The following is a 17,109-nucleotide window of genomic DNA, read 5'->3' as shown; positions in this document are numbered from 1 at the left end:
TACAGAAATGTGTCTTTTGTGATAGCCTTTCTATTTAGACACAGAAGACATTAAAGCTTTTCTTGGAAACACTCAACCGACTTAGGCTATTCACTTATCAGTCATTTTGATTTGTAGAGTAAAAAAGTGTACACAGTTTGTCTCAAATTATGCCTATATTTTAATAGTTACGGTAAATGGTTACATATATAATGCGTTAGACTAAATATTACTTTTAAAATCTAAAATTCTGAAGTGGTTTTGACTTGTTTCTGCCCTCAGAATTCAGATTCAATTTGTAAATGTTTTTCCACCGGACATGTGGATGGAGGTCAGCAGGTCAGTTTCTGTGAACGAGCTGTGGTTGTGGAGCGCACCGGTTCTGGGTTTCAATGTGGGTTTGTTCTTTGTGAACCAGAGACTCTAAATACACTGGAGAGCAGACCAGGACTTCTCACCATGTGCTCGCTTGTAGACATCAACCTCCAACAGACTACAATATATCATGGATATATCAATAGATCAATCAGAGCCCCCTGGACCAATCATGGATGGACATAGAAGAAACATTCTGTAAGGAGATTATTTCAAATATGCCATTTATTAGCTTCAGCATCAAACGTCATATGTCCTTTAAAAACATTACCTTAAGCACTTCCTTGGGAATTAAAATATCTAGTACCCATCCCATGCAAACTTATTCCAATCTGGAATAATCCTGAAATCCTGCAAAATAAGAAAATGCTAAATTCCCCACTGTGGTATGACAAAGGGATAAGACATCTAGAAAATGTAATGCAGAGCAGTAACTTTATTCCATTCCAGGATCTAGTGGCACAATATGGAATTAGCAATAATAGATTTCTTTAATATCACCAGTTCAAATTGATAATTCAGTGAGATTTAAGGATACCATAATGGATTTATTACTTTATTTACTTATCCAATGATAAGAGACTTTCTTAAACTCTCGCCTCCAAAACTGTTATCAAAAGTATCCATGTTACTGTTAAAAACAGAAAGTTCAGTCTCTCTCCCATTCTTAAAGTGGGAGACAGATCTATCCATTAGTCCAGACCAAAACATCTGGATGCAGATATGTTTAAATACCTTTAGAATGACTACAAATACCAGTCTACAACTCATACAGTATAAAAGTCCCCATAGAACACACTATGGGTTGGTGGGATTCAGGTCAGGGCTGTGCTGAGTTGCCTCGGGTGTGTGTGGGGGCCTGTGGTTCGGGGCTTTGGATCTCTGCATCTGGGGAAACTCTGTGGGGCCTGGGCCCCCCTGGACCAACCCTAGGACCATTCTAGCCTCCCTATGACCTCTTCCACCTTCCCCCTTCGGTTATGTCTCACAACATACACCCTTAGGACTCTGGGACGCTGGCAGGCTGTGGAGCGTTTGGTGGGCAGGCTGCTTTGTTTTCACCCACGGAGTATATTAAAGCTCTCTTGTTAAAGTAAAATCTGTCTGGCACAACATGGTATCCAGCTAAAAGAAAGAAAAAAAGTTAATTTCACGCATTTGGCAGCATCTGACTTCAGAGCCCTTTTTAGCTTTCTCTAACTTTTTCAGCACTGCCTTTCCTTTCTTACGGTCAATTATCTACCTATGGTCTTCTGTTCAGACAATGGTAACCTAGCGTTAACGACAATCAGCTTGAGTTGCACTCTCTCTAAAGACTTTGACTGAATTTTATTAACCTCTGATCGTTGGTCTGTCGGCCCATCTCGGGACCAGTCTGCCGCCGCATGTCAGTTGTCATTCCCAAATTTATCAATGACGTGACCCCCTTCAACTCTCTTCAACCACGTTCCCTGTCGTAGCAGTCACCATTTCTTTGCACTTTCAGGAGATTGCGGTGGGGTCAGGGACTACACTTGTAGCTGATAGATGGTGTTGGGCTGCGCCTACATATATTAGCTCTTAGGTGAATGAAGCCGAATGTCCATACAACAGCAATTCACGCATCACTGCTCCTGGTTGGTCCACAACACCCGCTGCGCTCAAAATGTCGTGATGATCCCGTTTTCTTGCTGTCGGAGCTTAGCACAGCCTTGCAAGTTGTGCACAGTGTATATCCACCTGGATCATCATTTAAAGTTGTCACAACTTGAAAAGCAGTCAAGATGTTTGTCTATCTCTTGTATTCTTTTCTGGTTTCAGTTTGCCATTGGCGAATTTTCTCTATATGCTGTCGAGAGTCGAGAAAAACCTGTGTGTGTGCACGTGGGAGCAGACTGTGTCATGTGTGTCAGTGTGATGCCTTCTATCATTGTTTTACCAACTTCTCATAGTTTCTTTTACTAATGATGTGTTTACTGCTTGTGAAAATGGCAAACTCACTGGTGCAATCTTTCTTTCACAGCAGAAGGCAGTGTGTCAGATTCAATAAAAGTCTCTCCGATTATTTAATTGTAGAGATGGAAGTTCAACAAGGTTCTTCTCTAGAACCACTCCTTTTCTGTTTTTATTAATGACCTTCTCAAAGTCTGCTCTTAATGTCAAGTACATGTATATGCTGACGACACTGTAATTTACACATCGAATGTCACCATATCTACAATTGACGGATCTCAACAACTTGAGTTTGCCTCTGTTCAACAGTGTTTTTTATTCAATAAACTATTACTGAATAAGAAGAAACCATGTAGTTTGTTGTTTGGACCTCAGATTAGAATATTCTTTTAAATGAGTGATCCCCCTTCAAGCTTGTTACTTCTTTCAAACACTAGGCCTCTGGATAGATCAAACGCTTTCTTTTAAAGAACATATACAATCTATTATAAAAAATCTGCTGCAACCTAAGTATTGTTTATCGCTCCATAATTGTCACACAGTTACTATTGCCTATGTTGGATTATGCTGACATTGTCTATCAAAATACTTTTAACTCATCTTCAAACCCTTAATGTAATTTCCAATGGTTTCTGCATAATTACTACAGAACTCATCACTGCTCCTTCGACACGTTTTCACAGGTGAAGTTGGACAACAACCATCAACTCATGATGACCATCGTAAACAGCAAGCAAATTCCAACTCGTCCCGGTAGGATTCCTAGCTAGCACAAATACCGTAAATAACTACCAACTACATATGTTACAATGTATAACGGTACCCCAAATAGAAGATCTACATTACTGACAAACAGAATGCCTATGTGATCTGTAAGAAAAAATACAACACGAATTAGGAGTTGGCTGGTCCTCAGTGGTTTTACTCCTTCTGGTATTTCAACTGCCAATTGAAGAACCAAATAGAAGTGTTTGATACTGAATGGGGGTTGTTCCTTAACATGCAAGATAATACCTATAAAATAACACACAGGTGGGCAATTATCTATAAATATTTTGTGTGCCACATAAGCACTGACATGTACTCTGAGTACTAGTGGTCTAGGCCAGTTGAAAAACCAAAACTTGTATTTGTTAAAAAAACACCTTACACGCCCCACCAACGCTTGCACCTGGCCTCTCATCTACTTCAGAGGTTCATAGGAATGTGGCCTAAGCTCAAATAGAAAGACTGGCCAAAAGAGTGGTTTTAAACAAGAGTGGGTAATTATATTATATATGGTAACTTTATCCTGTAAAATATTGTAAATAATACACAACAAGTGTTGTCTGTTCCCCAGGCCCGGCTGGAAATTACAGGGGAATGAGTGTTTGCAGTCAGGACCCCGAGGCTCTGGAACAGTCTGCCAGAGGAAATCAGGTCAGTCTGTGTTTAATTTTTCTGCCCATGTGACACTTGTACATGTGGCATCTGAGTAGTGTATGAAATCCGTCCTGAAAAATCTGAATCCATCCTTCAAAACTGTTGAGTTTGTCTTAAGACTTGCAAATTGTCTGAAACAACATCAAATACGACATGAACAGTTTAGGTGACGTCAAATACTTTTATACAATTTAAACACATTGTACAACTAAAAACGGTGCCAGTAAAACATGTGGCTAAAAAGATAAGACAAAGAAAAACATATTTGGGAGTCTGTATCACAGTTTTTAGCTGATTAGTGTTGCGACAAGTCCTGTCCTCAGTTCTTCAATCCTGCTGAGAATTTATTTATTTCCACTGCTCTCACCAGGACACTTGGGGTATTTGACAGTCTCGAGCAAAGCGAATCTTTTACTGAAAGCACTGCGGCTAAATGGTTTCTCGTGTATGGACTTTCAGGTGCCTCCTCATTGCCCCCTTTTGTGAAAATCTTTTACCACAAACTGAACAACTAAATGGTTTCTCCCCTGCATGGACAGGCAAATGAACTCTCAGATGTTCCTTACGTGCAAATTTTTTCCCACATACTGAGCAACTAAATGGTTTCTCCCCTGTGTGGATTCTCATGTGTTGGACCAAATGTGGTCGCTTACTGAAATTTGTTTTACAAACTGAGCAGCTGAAAGGTTTTCCATCAGAATGAAGTTTCATATGAGCAGAAAAGGATTTCTTTCGGGGGAATCTTTTACCACAAACTGAGCAACTAAATGGTTTCTCTTCTGCATGGACAGGCAAGTGATCGTTCAGATTTCCCTTATGTGCAAAAGTTTTGCCACAAACTGAACAGCTAAATGGTTTCTCCCCAGTGTGGACACGCAAATGATCGTTCAGATTTCCCTTATGTGCAAAAGTTTTGCCACAAACTGAACAGCTAAACGGTTTCTCCCCTGTGTGAACACGCAAGTGTTCAGTCAGATTACCTTTATGTGCAAATCTTTTGGCACAAACTGAACAACTAAATGGTTTCTCCCCAGTGTGCCTTCTCGTGTGTTGGACCAAATGTATTTTCTGACTGAAACTTCTTTTACAAACTGAGCAGCTAAAAGCTTTTGAGAAACCTGGCTGAGGATCCCTGGTCTCCTCCCAATCACAACTGTCATCAGTATCCGATTCAGAGGAGGGTGAAATCTTGTCATGAGTAGCTGGTTGTAAATGACTATCTGGATCAAAGTTCCTGGCTGGGTCTGGTCCTCTACAGAGCTCTCCATCAGTTTCTATTTTTATATGTTCTGCGTCTCTGTTCTCCTCAGTCTGGCTTTGATGAAGCTGTGAGGACTGAGGTTTCTCATCATCATCTTCTTCACTCTTCACAGGGACAGGAGTGAATGGGAACTTGGTGATATCAGCCTCCTCCAGCTCTGGAAGCTGCTCTCCCTCCTGACTGGACCACAGTTCCTCCTGTTCCTCTTTAATGTGTGGGAACTCTAGTGGGTCCTCCTGGTCCAGACTGGGGCTCGACTGCTGATGTTCAGGGGGAACATCTGTGGTGAAAAATTAAATACATGTTTTAGGAAAATGTAATTTCCTACCACTGATACCAATACTTTCTTAAATATGGCAATTATCTGTCGGCATGGGTGCAGGGACGTCAGTGTTCGGCAGTCCTCACCAGGTCTGTGTGTGGGAGTAGAGGAGTGTTTTCACCAACCAAAAGTAGGGAGTGTCCACAAGAGTGTAAACACCACCACCAAGAAAAGGGAGATAATAAGAATAGTAGTTCAAAGGAGTCACCTGCACAAAATAATGACCTTTCTGTGTCAAAAATACCACTTCAAGAACTACCTTGATTTACAATGACTGTGTAAGCAGAAAACATTTTTCTTTTTAAAAACTATAATCTGATTTGTTTAGTTTTTAAATGATGTCAAATTATGAATTCTTTAAAAAAAAATTATTTGACCTTCTGGAGCTTCTAATGGTGAATTTTAGGACTAGATCATCCAAAAGTAAATAAAACAATGTTGCAGCGTGTCTGATTTATTTTATTATTGTGTTATTGTATGAGTAAGCACATCATGAGCATTACAATACAATCCTGAGTCAAATTCCTCGTATGTGTACACATACCTGGCAATAAAGCTGATTCTGATTGTAATATAAAAAATGTAAAATTATTAACAATGATTAGTTAAACTACAACACAATTTGTACACAAAAGAGGCCACTAGATGGCAACAGAGGATAAGAAATTCACCATCACAATGTGTCAGAAAGGGTGCAGTCAGCGAAAAAAGTGGAGGAGATCACAGAAATGCCTAAGTGGGAGGAGATTAAAGATTAGGTCTAAACTGTTAAATGTCCTATTTAACGGCTCTGGGTCTATGTTACGTGGCAGCTAAAGCGGTAGGACAGAAGAAAACAGGGACAAGATAAAGAAGCTTTGACTTTGGCTCGCTCACCATTTAATATTAGCTGTATCGCTGCCAGTTTGTTTTTTAACTTTTCATAAAGCCGATGTCAGTCACTTCTCGTCAACCGACCAATCACAGCCTGGATGGGGCAGGACATAAGAAAACGTCTGACGTGCTACAGCAAACTTTTTGCTTGTACAAGAATTTAATAAATAAAACGTTACAAGTGGCGGTGGATATTTTACAAGCACGGACCAGGTAAAGTAGCAGTGAACACACAGGGTGCAGATGTTTGTTTCGGTTGTTTGACAAGCCCACAAATGGCTCACCTGCTGCTGTGATAACGGATCACGGGTGACAAGACTCATCAGTTCTGAAGTGAAGAACAATGACCTGGATGACTTAGAACCTTAATAGACACTGGGCTGTTTTATTGCATCAGGGCCTACAATGGTTGCTATCATCAACTGATTAACATGCTGTGGCATGACCTCAAGAGAGCAGTCGACCTTCGCTGGCACTGCAAAACTAAGATGCGGAGCAAATACACGCTGCGCAGCGCTGCAGTCACTGTTAGATGTGTTAGATTAACTGTGACCATGTGCCACTTTTTCACACATGGCCACATAGTTTTGGATTTTTTCCCCCCTTAATAATAAAAACCTTAATTTTAAAACTGCATTTTGTGTTTACTTGTGTTATCTTTGTCTAATATTCAATTTGTGTGATGATCTGATCTGGGGGGTGCAAGCTGACCATTTGTGGAACATTCACAAATAGAATAAATATAAGTTTATGTTTTAAGAAAACTTTCGCCCCTCTGGGACAATCTAGTCCAGATCTGACAGCTGTAGCCATAGAAGTTTTTGATCTGGACCTGGTCCAAGGTGGGTTATATGTAAGAAAAAAAAAACTATGTTAAAAGCAGTGAAGCAAAAAACAAATAATCTGTCACTCAGAAATGTAAGTTTCCCCTCAAACTGCAAATTGTCAGGGAACTTCAATGCCACTATCATAACGTAGGCAAGCCAGCTCAGGTAGTATCTTACCCTGTGATGAGGCCCTGAATGAGAACTTGGTGATATCAGCCTCATCCAGCCCTGGAAGCTGCTCTCCCTCCTGACTGGTCCAGAGTTCCTCCTGTTCCTCTTTAATGTATGGGGGCTCTAGTGGGTCCTCCTGGTCCAGCCTGGGGCTCCACTGCTGCTGCTGCTCAGGGGGAACCTCTTCTTTACTCACCAACAGCAGCTGGACGTCTGGAGAATAATGAAATACATGTTTTAGGAAACTGTAATTTCCTGTTAAACCACTGATACCACTACTTTCTGAAACATGGGGAGAAACTTTGGACATTTTCTGTAACATGTTTGGAAGTCATTCAAGCTAAACTACAAGTATATTGTGCCTTTGCATTTCGTCAGAACAGAAATGCCAAAAATTGACTGTGATCATATCTAGCTACAGATTATTTCCCCAAAACATGGTGACAAATGCCCATCACATTTTCACACAGAGGGTTTGTCTTCAAAAGGCTTGTTTTGTCTTATCAACGAACCAAAAATATACAGTGATATAACGTTAGAGATTAATTAAATAAAACCAATAGACGGTAATGCTGTTTGTTTAAAGAACAAAATAGCGTGAAATCATCACTGTCATTACCGTAAAACTCAGATTAAACTCTTTCAGTTGCAGCAGGTTTGCAGCAGTCTGCAGTGAGAATAAGCAGTAAAGAGGACAAACCTGCTCTGTGTAACCGGACTTCAGGCTGGAAAACAGCGTCCAGTAGTTTCCTGTGTCTCTGGTTCTCCTCTTTGGACCTTTGGAGTTCCTGCTCGGACATTTTTACTAAATGAAAAATACAGTTTGGACTCTATCGACGTTACTCCAACCAGAACTGTGGCCGACTCCCGTCTATTTCCAGCTAGCAAGCTACGCTAACATCAGTTAGCATTCTTGGCTGACAGGAGATGAGTCCTGCAGAAAGTCCGTTTAAACATGTTTATCCACACACCCAGACTCTGGTGGGTCCCTCCGGCTGTTTCTTAACTTACGTGGCACAGAAAAGGTTAGCATGTTAGCCGCGGTGGTAAAACAGCTCCCTCCTCGGTCCATCTCTGGTATTGTTTTCTCTAAATGTCCAAATTTCTCCTCGACAGCTTCACTTACCCGCTGGCTCATGAAACAGAGTCGAAGCGGAGGACAGAAGAACAATAACGGACTTTAGATGATTCTCTCTTTGGCCTCTTCTCATTTCTCTGTTTTGTTTCCACGGTCCTCCTGCCTGTGACCCGGAAGTGAATTAGGATTTTTTTCCTCGTCTTCACACGAGGAGAAAATAATATCAAAACAAAAAGTGACATAGCATTGCAAAGAACACGTGTAACTCAAAATAACAACAAAATAATAACAAAAATAAGAGAAAGATATCACAGAAAGACCTGATTGTTCTAAAATAAAGTTAAATTTCTTTCTCAAGGATTATAAATAGGGTTTTTATGTTTGTACATTTGCATTTGTGAATAAGAAATTTAGCCAGAAACAACATGAAATTGTAAACACGTCCTGGAAAAAGTGCCAAAAGAAATGCCGTTTCTATATGAGTCCCACAGAAGGTACAGTTAAGATCAACGTGATTTTTTTACCTCTTAATGTAATGCTTTGTGGTGTACAATCTGAATAATGTTAATGGATACTTCCTTAATCTTGTCAATAAGTATTATGGGGACGTCCTCTACAGCACAGATCACTGACAAACTCGTTGCTATAAAAAGTGACATAGACACTATATCTTGTTGGAATAAGGCACGAATAGCCATATTGTTGTTACATGGACTGAAAAAGAAGCAGACCTTACCTACTGGACAGTCACCTATAGAAGATGGATTGTGACATAAAGGAAATAAATACAGAAATAAATAAATGCTCAATAAATAAATAAGCATCCGATTAAATGCACAAAAAATACAGTAAATAAATAAACATAGGCAGTAATTAAATTATACAATGAGATATATTTTAAGCTTCTTTGTTTATTCCCCTTTGCAATAATTAACTTATTCTTTGCTTATTCTATTCTTAATCAAATTTTGATCAAAAAAGTTTCATTCTTTTACAAGACAACTGTAAAACTGAAGAATCAGCTCGCGGTACTAAGGTGGACAACAGGAAACAGGATGCCTGAAAAGAAGACTGAGGGAAAAAGAGAAGGAAAAGCAGTAAAGTAAAATATAGAGTATAAACACCACACAGCAGTGTGAGAGGAAAGAATTTTTAAAAAATAAATAACTAAATGAAATGCACAGAGTCAACAAAACAAATAAATTTGTGTCAGCATGTATGCATGTATGTGTGTAAACGCCTGTCACAGAATGCAGTTTGTTCGTGAGAGTGGCACAATGCAACAGTGCCACACCGACCGGCAGGCAGGCAAACCCAAGCAGCATGTGCACGGGAAAACAGCAGAGAGCGGCGCCCGGAAGCCCCTGCAGCCGGGGAGCAAGGCAACAGGAGAACCAGGTGTGACAGTAATGTCGTGTAAAAGACTTGGGCCAGATAAGAAAGCTTGAACTTTTACCAACATTTTTATTATCAACAAAAACAGACACCAATTAGAATACAAAAGTTCCACCGGAGTGAGTCAGAGATCGGTGCAAAATAGAGCCCCATTCTGTTACCAGAACAGAGACCCGAGTCCACATGAAACCATGTAACGACTGACTTTCACCTCCTTTTATAGCTCTGTTTCTTGGCTTTACATCATCTCTTGGCTCTCTTTCCTGCTGCACCTGAGTCTGGGAAAGTCTCTGACTGCCTGCTCCTCCTCTCTGTGTCCTCTGCATGCACTCTGCTTGATCATGCCATTTCATCCATAACCTGACTTTTATGGAATAAACTGGTGTTGTTTGTGCTCCGTGCTAGAAACAGGACATTCTTACTGTGATGGACTATATTGATGTATGTTTTGTAATACAATTTTCACAAAATCTGCTTCTATATTTTCCTTTGTAAGTGTTTTTGATGCTGTCTTACTGTGCTCCCTCCCTTTTCTCCCAAAGCACACGAGCTTGCTCACACACATGTGCTACTGCTGAGCCTGGGCAGGAAGGAGCACACACACTCAGAGCTGTAGAGTTTTCACACTGTGATCCTAACTTTACACTATAAATGATGATGACAATGTAGACCACCATTGCTCTAGTAATTAATGATAACAATTTAGGCTATAATGCTCCAAAATAATTCACAACAACTGCCCCCCAGAGCAGCCAGAGGCCAGCCCCCTCAAGTGCAGGCAGAGCCCATGGCCCCAGATCCCCAACAGGGGCCAGACAGCCACCCCCGAAGGGAGCGGGCAAAGACCTATTGCGCCACGTGACCGTTACATGAACATGTGAACACTGCTCCAGTTCTCCACATCTGGTACTACAAAGAACTGTCTTCATGTATTGTGTGGGGGCTCTGGTGGGTCCTCCTGGTCCAGCCTGTGGCTCCACTGCTGCTGCTCAGGAGGAACCTCTTCTTTAATCACCAACAGCTGCTGGACTTCTGTAGAGAAAAACATGAACATGTTTTAGGAAACTGTAATTTCCTAGTAACACCACTGATACCACTCAACATTGTCAGTCATATATTTATTGTAACTGCTGCTCAGTACTGACACAGTAACAAAGTACAAATACTGTACACCTCTCCCTCTACGGTACATACAATGGGTTGTGTCGCTAGTATGACTGTTTTGGATGGTTGGTGATCGTTCCCTCTGGCTGGCTGAATTTTACGCGTGATCCATGCACTACTACAGCTGGAGGCTCTCCACAGTGCCACGCAAATTTAGAAATTCGTCCATCTCACGGAGAACTGAAAGGTCAGGTCGAAACAGTGTAGAGAGACTGCCACAGCTGTTGTGTAAAGCCTCACTGTAGCAAAACACTCTTCAAACGGTCTCTTGTACTTTATAGTATGTTCTGCTTTTACTGTCCCACCCAATCTCTCTTTAGTTCCATGACTAAAATCAACTTTAGCCTTGGAGTAACTTAGTGGAGTAGGAGAATTAAAATGTGTTTCTTTAACATCATATTCGTCTGATTTATCTGTCATTGTCCATCCATTACATTTGTTAGACTGCCAGCCAGGGGCGGACTGGGATAATAATTCTGGCCTAAAATCTATCATCAGTCCAGGAAAATCTTCACATTCACTCCATTCTAAACAGAAAACATATACTGTATTGTACCATTTTGTAGAAATATTTCTCTGTTTACTTTAAACAAATTGTTAACAACAGCCAGGAGTCTTCAGTTTTAAGAGTTTGTCAAGGCACTTCCATAATGAAGGCAAGAGGAATAAATGTGCATTAAAGTGTGCTTGATAGCTCTAATTAATACCAGCAAGAGGAACCAAAGATGGTTTGATTAAAGTTGAAATAATCTGAGATAAGAAAAACATTTTTATTTAAAGCCCTTTGAAAAAGAAACACCCAGGTTTTAGTTTTAGCTTTTCTTTTATTTGTGAACGACATCTCTGATATACGTTGACACTTTTGTTTGTTCCAACATCTTCCCTCAGGACTGTTCAGGCTCCACCGCTGGAGAAGATTTCTTATGACAAAAATCTGTGAGGAGACAAGAGGAGAATCATTTATATGTTTAAAATATTTGACCTTATTCATTTATTTCCCATAATATTTTTCACATTAACACTAACTGTGCACTAAGATGAGTTTACTGGTCGTGGTTAGTCCTCGTCAGTCTGTTGATAACAGATGTAAGATGTCATCTTAGCCTGATGATGTCATGGTGATGTCATCAGATTACAAACTGCAAACATGGGCTGTATTTGAAACCGCCTACAATACTAGCAGTACGCACTAATTTTGACCTAACATACTTATGTATAAAGTATGCAAAGAGTATCAGAGCAGTTTCCCCTGTTTCGTGATATTAAATGTCATCTTAGCAGAAGTAAATTAAGTTGCGAGAGTGTGTGAATGATTAGTTTCTTTCCGAAATGGCCGCTGAAATGGCAGACTATGCCATCAGCGTATGAACGGGTGAATGTGACATTTAGTGTGAAGCACGTCAGAGAGACTCGCTATACAAGTACAGATTATTGTACCAATGGGAAAGGGGTTATTTTGCTCTGACCAATCAGCAGTGACAGATGTCCAGCTGATGTTATTTTCAGTGGACACCACCCTGCCCATTCATGTTTGCACATGGATGGGCAGGGTGGTGCTCTCCCAGCCGAAACAGAGCCACATCACCAAACATAAATACTGGAAGCAAAAATAGCAAATAAAGTCTTTGATGAAGTTGACTGAAGCTGTTTTAGAGGTTGTAAGGAGCAGTTAACAGTTTTAGAGTTGTTATTTCTGCAAGCTGCAGACAGCTCACTGTTTTTCATGAATGTAGCTTTTTCTAGGTTTTGTTCTTTATTGAACAGAAAATACATGACAAAGTGAACGCTGGTGAAGACAGAGTGAAGACACACAGACATCTACAAAGACCTCATGCTTACAACACAAATGAAATGTTTCTTATTATGAGCAGAAGAAGTGAATGTAGCTAGAAGGCGTCCTGATTCTTGATCCTGACAACTAAACTCTGATTAGTCCATTGTTCAGGAACAAGGTAAAGATCCATCCATCGTCAGAGTATTTAGAGTCTCTGGTTCACCTGAGCTGCGTGAACTTGAACCCACATTCAAACCCAGAACCGGTGCGCTCCACGACCAGAGCTCGTTCACGCAAACTGACCTGCGGCTCCGTCGTAGCTGAACGGTTTGTCTTGAGGAAATCCCAGACACTCGGCTAGTTCGTGATGATCGCCGTGGGCCGCTTTCAGCTGCTCAACATCCCGATGCTGCCCCTCCCTTCCTGATTCACACACACACAAAACATACATGTCATGAGTTTATTATGTTAATTAAATTAAACTGGCAGAAAGAGAGAATCCTCACGCAGAAGTTTATTTTCCAAAACATTGAATCTAATGTAAATACAGTAATTTGAGTGTGTGAGTTTACTGTAGATGAGCAGGAACTGGACCCTGGTGTCTCTGAATACAAACACCAGATAGTCGGAGCCGCTCTCATAGAAATCCGCTCTGCCTGATTGGTTGTACAGATGAACAACTCCGTCCTTCTCCAGCGCTATCACACACACAAAAACATGTCACCATTATCAGTAACGACAATAACAATATCACAATATCATCACACTCGGCTCTCTCTGCGTTGGCGTCGACAACAGCATCCAACAAAAACTGCCCATACTGCAGTTCATCGCAGCAGAATGATTCAGTTTCTGTTGGCAATCTGACCAGTCGGTGTTCAGGCGGTTCAGGTTCTGCCGGCCACATCCTCTGCTCTCACATTTTGAGATGCAATTTTTGCTGTTGGAAACAAAGCTAGTTTGAAATACAAGAGAAGAGAACAAGGAAGTTTTGTTTTTGAGCATATAGAGCGTGTCTCCTGTCTATCCAGAGGAGGAAACTACTAATCCAAGCTGAAGTAGCCTGTAGCTCTTACTCTCCTCCAACTTCGTCACTGTTCAACCCGTTCTCATTCCCAGGACGTCAATAAGCTTTGTCACATCCTTTGGTGTCTGGTACCAACGACAGCCTTTAGCATGATAGTTCAACGGAAAAGTCAAAGTAAGGAGGTGGTTGGAGTGGACGAGTAGGTCAGAAACCGGTGTTCATTTCCTCTGTAACACAAAAAGTCAACATTGAATCTTTATAGTGGTGGTACGTCAGGTAAGTTGCATTACCTAACTTATGTAATTAAAGAGGTCATAGTGTGCTTTTGGACTTTTCTCTCTCCTTTACTGAGCTTTATATCTTTTTTTGTGCATGTAACAGGTTTGCAAAGTGAAAAAGCCCAAAGGGAGTTTCCATCTCCCACAGAAAACTCTGCTCTGCTAAACGCGCCTCACATAACGCTCGCCAAGTGGCTACTCCAACACGCCCTCAGAAACAGCTTTATGGATACAGATTAATAACTCACCGCTCTGAAACTCTCGCCACAGTCCATGTTGCCAAGCTGGTCGGCAACACGTACGGCTGAACCCGAGCTGTTTACCGGCTTCTCGCCGACCCGCCCTTCTCTGCTTCTGATTGGCTAGTAGTCCTTAACTAGGAACTGAGCATGTGCAACTCCCAACAAAGATCATTTAGAGACAAGATGTATCACTCCATAGCTAAAACGAAGCCTTCAACACAGGCTGAAAAGAGGAGCTGCAGCAATGTGCAGTATGACAAAAATATACCCATGTAAACCTGCTCTGGTACAAACTCTAAATAAGATGATGAGCAGAATACCTCCTCTTTATGTAACGTAGTTATTTTAACCCAAACCATGATTTTTTCCCAAACCTAACCCAGTGGTTTTGGTACCTAAACTTGACCAAATTGTTATGTTTCACAAACCTAACCACTGGTTTTATTTTGAAAGTGTAACAGGACGTTGCATATTTATTCTTGACATATTGGCAACGGAGCCCTAAATGTGCAAAAAAGACACTAAAGGGTACCCAGGGCGCCAAGGGCTCTGAACCAAGCTCCCATAGTTGACGAGTTGAGAATGAGAATGTGTTGCACCGTCACTTGTAATGACAGAGCTGGATGCAGAAAGAACTACTTGACAAACTCAGCTTTCCCAGTCAATGTTCTATATCACAAATTTCACAAATACATTTTATGTTGATTTTCATCTTGACATCCACATAAAAGAATCAGATCTGGTTTATGTTAGAGTTGGCAGATGTCTGTGTTGATGTGACTCACTGCCCACGCCGCTGTACAGTGTGTAGTTCTCAGAGTCGGACGGGTCAGAGGGCATCGACAAGTTGAAAAAGTACTTAGAGCATGTCTTATCACTGAAAATGACACAACACAAAGCAGTTAGAGAACATGAAGACACAACAACCTGCTGAGTCTACGACCGTCAGACACATCGTCCCGCTGTTCATGGCTGGGACTCTTCCAGAGAGCAGAAGTCCCTCCCTTCTGCCCCATGAGACCTTATTTTGGAAAAAATATGTATGGCAGTCCACAGCAGGAGACAACACCTGGTTTTACCTTGTTAGAATTGTGTTCTGAATTACAGACATGATGTTTAAAGATAATTTAGGTCTAGAAAGTTTGAAAGGGTCAGGGGAGGAACTTGTGCTCTCTACATGTTTGTATATCAGAACTCTTGTGTGCATCTAACCCAACAAAAAACCAAGAAGACTGTAAGAATTTAGATGAATATTGAGCCCAACACCTCTGAAGATCATATCTCATCAATATTATCTATTATAATTATTAATATGGGTGGTGATGGAGCAGTGGTTAAGACACATGTCTTTGGTGTGTGAGAGACCCGGGTTCAATCCCCACTGTAACACATCAACCACTGTGTCCCTGAGCAAGACACTTAACCCCTCGCTGCTCCAGAGGCTGTGACCTCTGACATGTACAGCAGCTGTAAGTCGCTTTGGATAAAAGCGTCAGCTAAATGAATAAAATGTAAATATAATTATTCAAGGTCAGTTCTTCTAAGAGGGTCCAAACAGACCTCAGGTCCGGAGACTTTGAGCCAATGGGAAGAAAGTTGAGTCCCCGTACATGAGATATGTCACTCCATTTTCTGCCACAAAAGTATAAAAGGAAACACTTTCATGGTTAAACTGAAATCCCATTGTCTCAGAATGAGAAGTGAAGAGTAGCTTCTGTGTAAAACGGCTGCTGTAAGTGAAATAAAAATCTAAATGACAAGAGACATTTTGTTAATAGTAGGCTACTACTTAAATTATTGCGCAGCAAACAGAATTGTCACAAATTGGGCCTCTATTTTCTTCCCATTGGCTCGCAGACCTGCCCAGACGTGACGTTTCCAGTTGGACTTCTTCAGGCCATCTTCTCATCTCTTGGTAGAGGACGGGTATGATCACATTATTCACTTGAAAGGAAAAATTAGGCTGATTTGTTTTCTTGCCGAAAATCAGATGTTCAGATTGAAACCACTTTCACGTCTTAACCCGGAGCCAGCAGCCGACTGACTGAAACTAAAACCACTATGTAAATCCTTTCTATTGAAAGCACTCACAGGAACATGTTCCTCTCGTTGTACATGATGGTTTTGTTGTCAGGGAGGAGTTTGAACTCGATGTGGGAGCTGGAGAGGTTCACCAGCATGTCCGAGCCGTGTTGACTATCAGAGACGGTCCAGACCAAGACCCAGTCCCCGAAAATCTGCAGGACAGGTCAGAGTCAGAGCTAAAAGTACCCTCCAAAAGTGTCCTCCACTTTGGTCCAGACAGAAGCATCTGTGGTTCAGACATTCACTAAATGATTTGGCTGTGAAAAGAAAGATCAATCGCCTGCTGACCAGAAACAGACTCACCTTGTGCAGGTCTTTAGTTGGCAGCCTTTTGCTCAGACTGTCACAGTCTTCGGGGCCCGGCCGTGCGTCGGAGCCGATCGCCGCCAGCAGCAGCAGCAGCAGCACTCGCTTCACAACAATCATCCTGCTCTGAGATAAGAAAACAAACAGCAAGAGGAGGGAAGCAGGATGTTTTATAACGGCCCCCAGCCTGTCCTCAAGCGGCCCTGAATCAGTCCAAAGTGTGTGTGCTCAGTGTGTCATCGAGCTCGGATTGACCCTTTGTTTCCCTTCCAGGTCTGTTTGTTTTCAGTTTCCTGTTTATTTGTGTAAGAAGGTTCAGAGAAGACGGGATCACTGCAGTCCATGAATCCATGTTTCAGCTCGTTCAAAGTGCAGCAGCCAGAGTCAAAGACCAAAACCAGTCAAAGAGACCAGCATCACACTCAGTTCAGCATGTTTGCATCAGCTTCCTGTGTCTGTTAGAACCCATTTTTAATGATGGTGTGAATGCTGGGAAGCTGAAGCTGAACTGCATTGCTGGCTCAACTTTGTGTGAAGAAGCAGCTGAAAGAGTATGAAGAGTAAAAGCAACGAAAGGAGAAAGTTTAATGGGATACTA

The 17,109-nt window shown here is 41.4% G+C and overlaps 2 protein-coding genes across 4 annotated transcripts; both read right to left on the bottom strand.

Annotated features, from left to right (window-relative positions):
* Window positions 1-3,875: 3,875 nt before the first annotated feature.
* On the bottom strand, window positions 3,876-9,094 carry LOC119906909 (gastrula zinc finger protein XlCGF57.1-like). 3 transcript variants are annotated; one of them, XM_038724365.1, is made up of 4 exons: window positions 7,863-9,094; window positions 7,169-7,375; window positions 5,378-5,382; window positions 5,111-5,249 (listed from the first exon to the last, which is right to left on the bottom strand). In XM_038724365.1, exons 1-4 carry the CDS (start codon window positions 7,960-7,962, stop codon window positions 5,193-5,195), a joined length of 369 nt encoding a protein of 122 aa, XP_038580293.1. In that variant the 5' UTR covers window positions 7,963-9,094; the 3' UTR covers window positions 5,111-5,192. The 3 variants fall into 3 exon arrangements, 2 of the variants coding, with proteins under 2 accessions (XP_038580292.1, XP_038580293.1); XR_005445050.1 differs by lacking the exon at window positions 5,378-5,382 and adding an exon at window positions 6,168-6,258 and having other exon boundaries at window positions 5,138-5,249; window positions 7,863-8,758; XM_038724364.1 differs by lacking the exon at window positions 5,378-5,382 and having other exon boundaries at window positions 3,876-5,115; window positions 7,209-7,375; window positions 7,863-8,532.
* A 2,509-nt stretch (window positions 9,095-11,603) lies between these two features.
* LOC119906927 (saxitoxin and tetrodotoxin-binding protein 1-like) lies at window positions 11,604-16,672 on the bottom strand. The gene is made up of 6 exons (XM_038724389.1): window positions 16,509-16,672; window positions 16,212-16,357; window positions 14,906-14,997; window positions 13,146-13,271; window positions 12,877-12,996; window positions 11,604-11,733 (listed from the first exon to the last, which is right to left on the bottom strand). The coding sequence occupies exons 1-6, from the start codon at window positions 16,629-16,631 to the stop codon at window positions 11,684-11,686; spliced, it is 657 nt and encodes a 218-aa protein (XP_038580317.1). The 5' UTR covers window positions 16,632-16,672; the 3' UTR covers window positions 11,604-11,683.
* Between the last annotated feature and the right edge of the window lie 437 nt (window positions 16,673-17,109).

This window comes from Micropterus salmoides, unplaced genomic scaffold (genome assembly GCF_014851395.1).
Source record: "Micropterus salmoides isolate LMB-PRFRI ecotype aquatic unplaced genomic scaffold, ASM1485139v1 Ms_hic_scaffold_17, whole genome shotgun sequence".
Taxonomy (NCBI): Eukaryota; Metazoa; Chordata; class Actinopteri; order Centrarchiformes; family Centrarchidae; genus Micropterus; species Micropterus salmoides.
The sequence above is the reverse complement of the archived record's forward strand: the minus strand, read 5'-3'. Positions and strand labels throughout refer to the sequence as shown.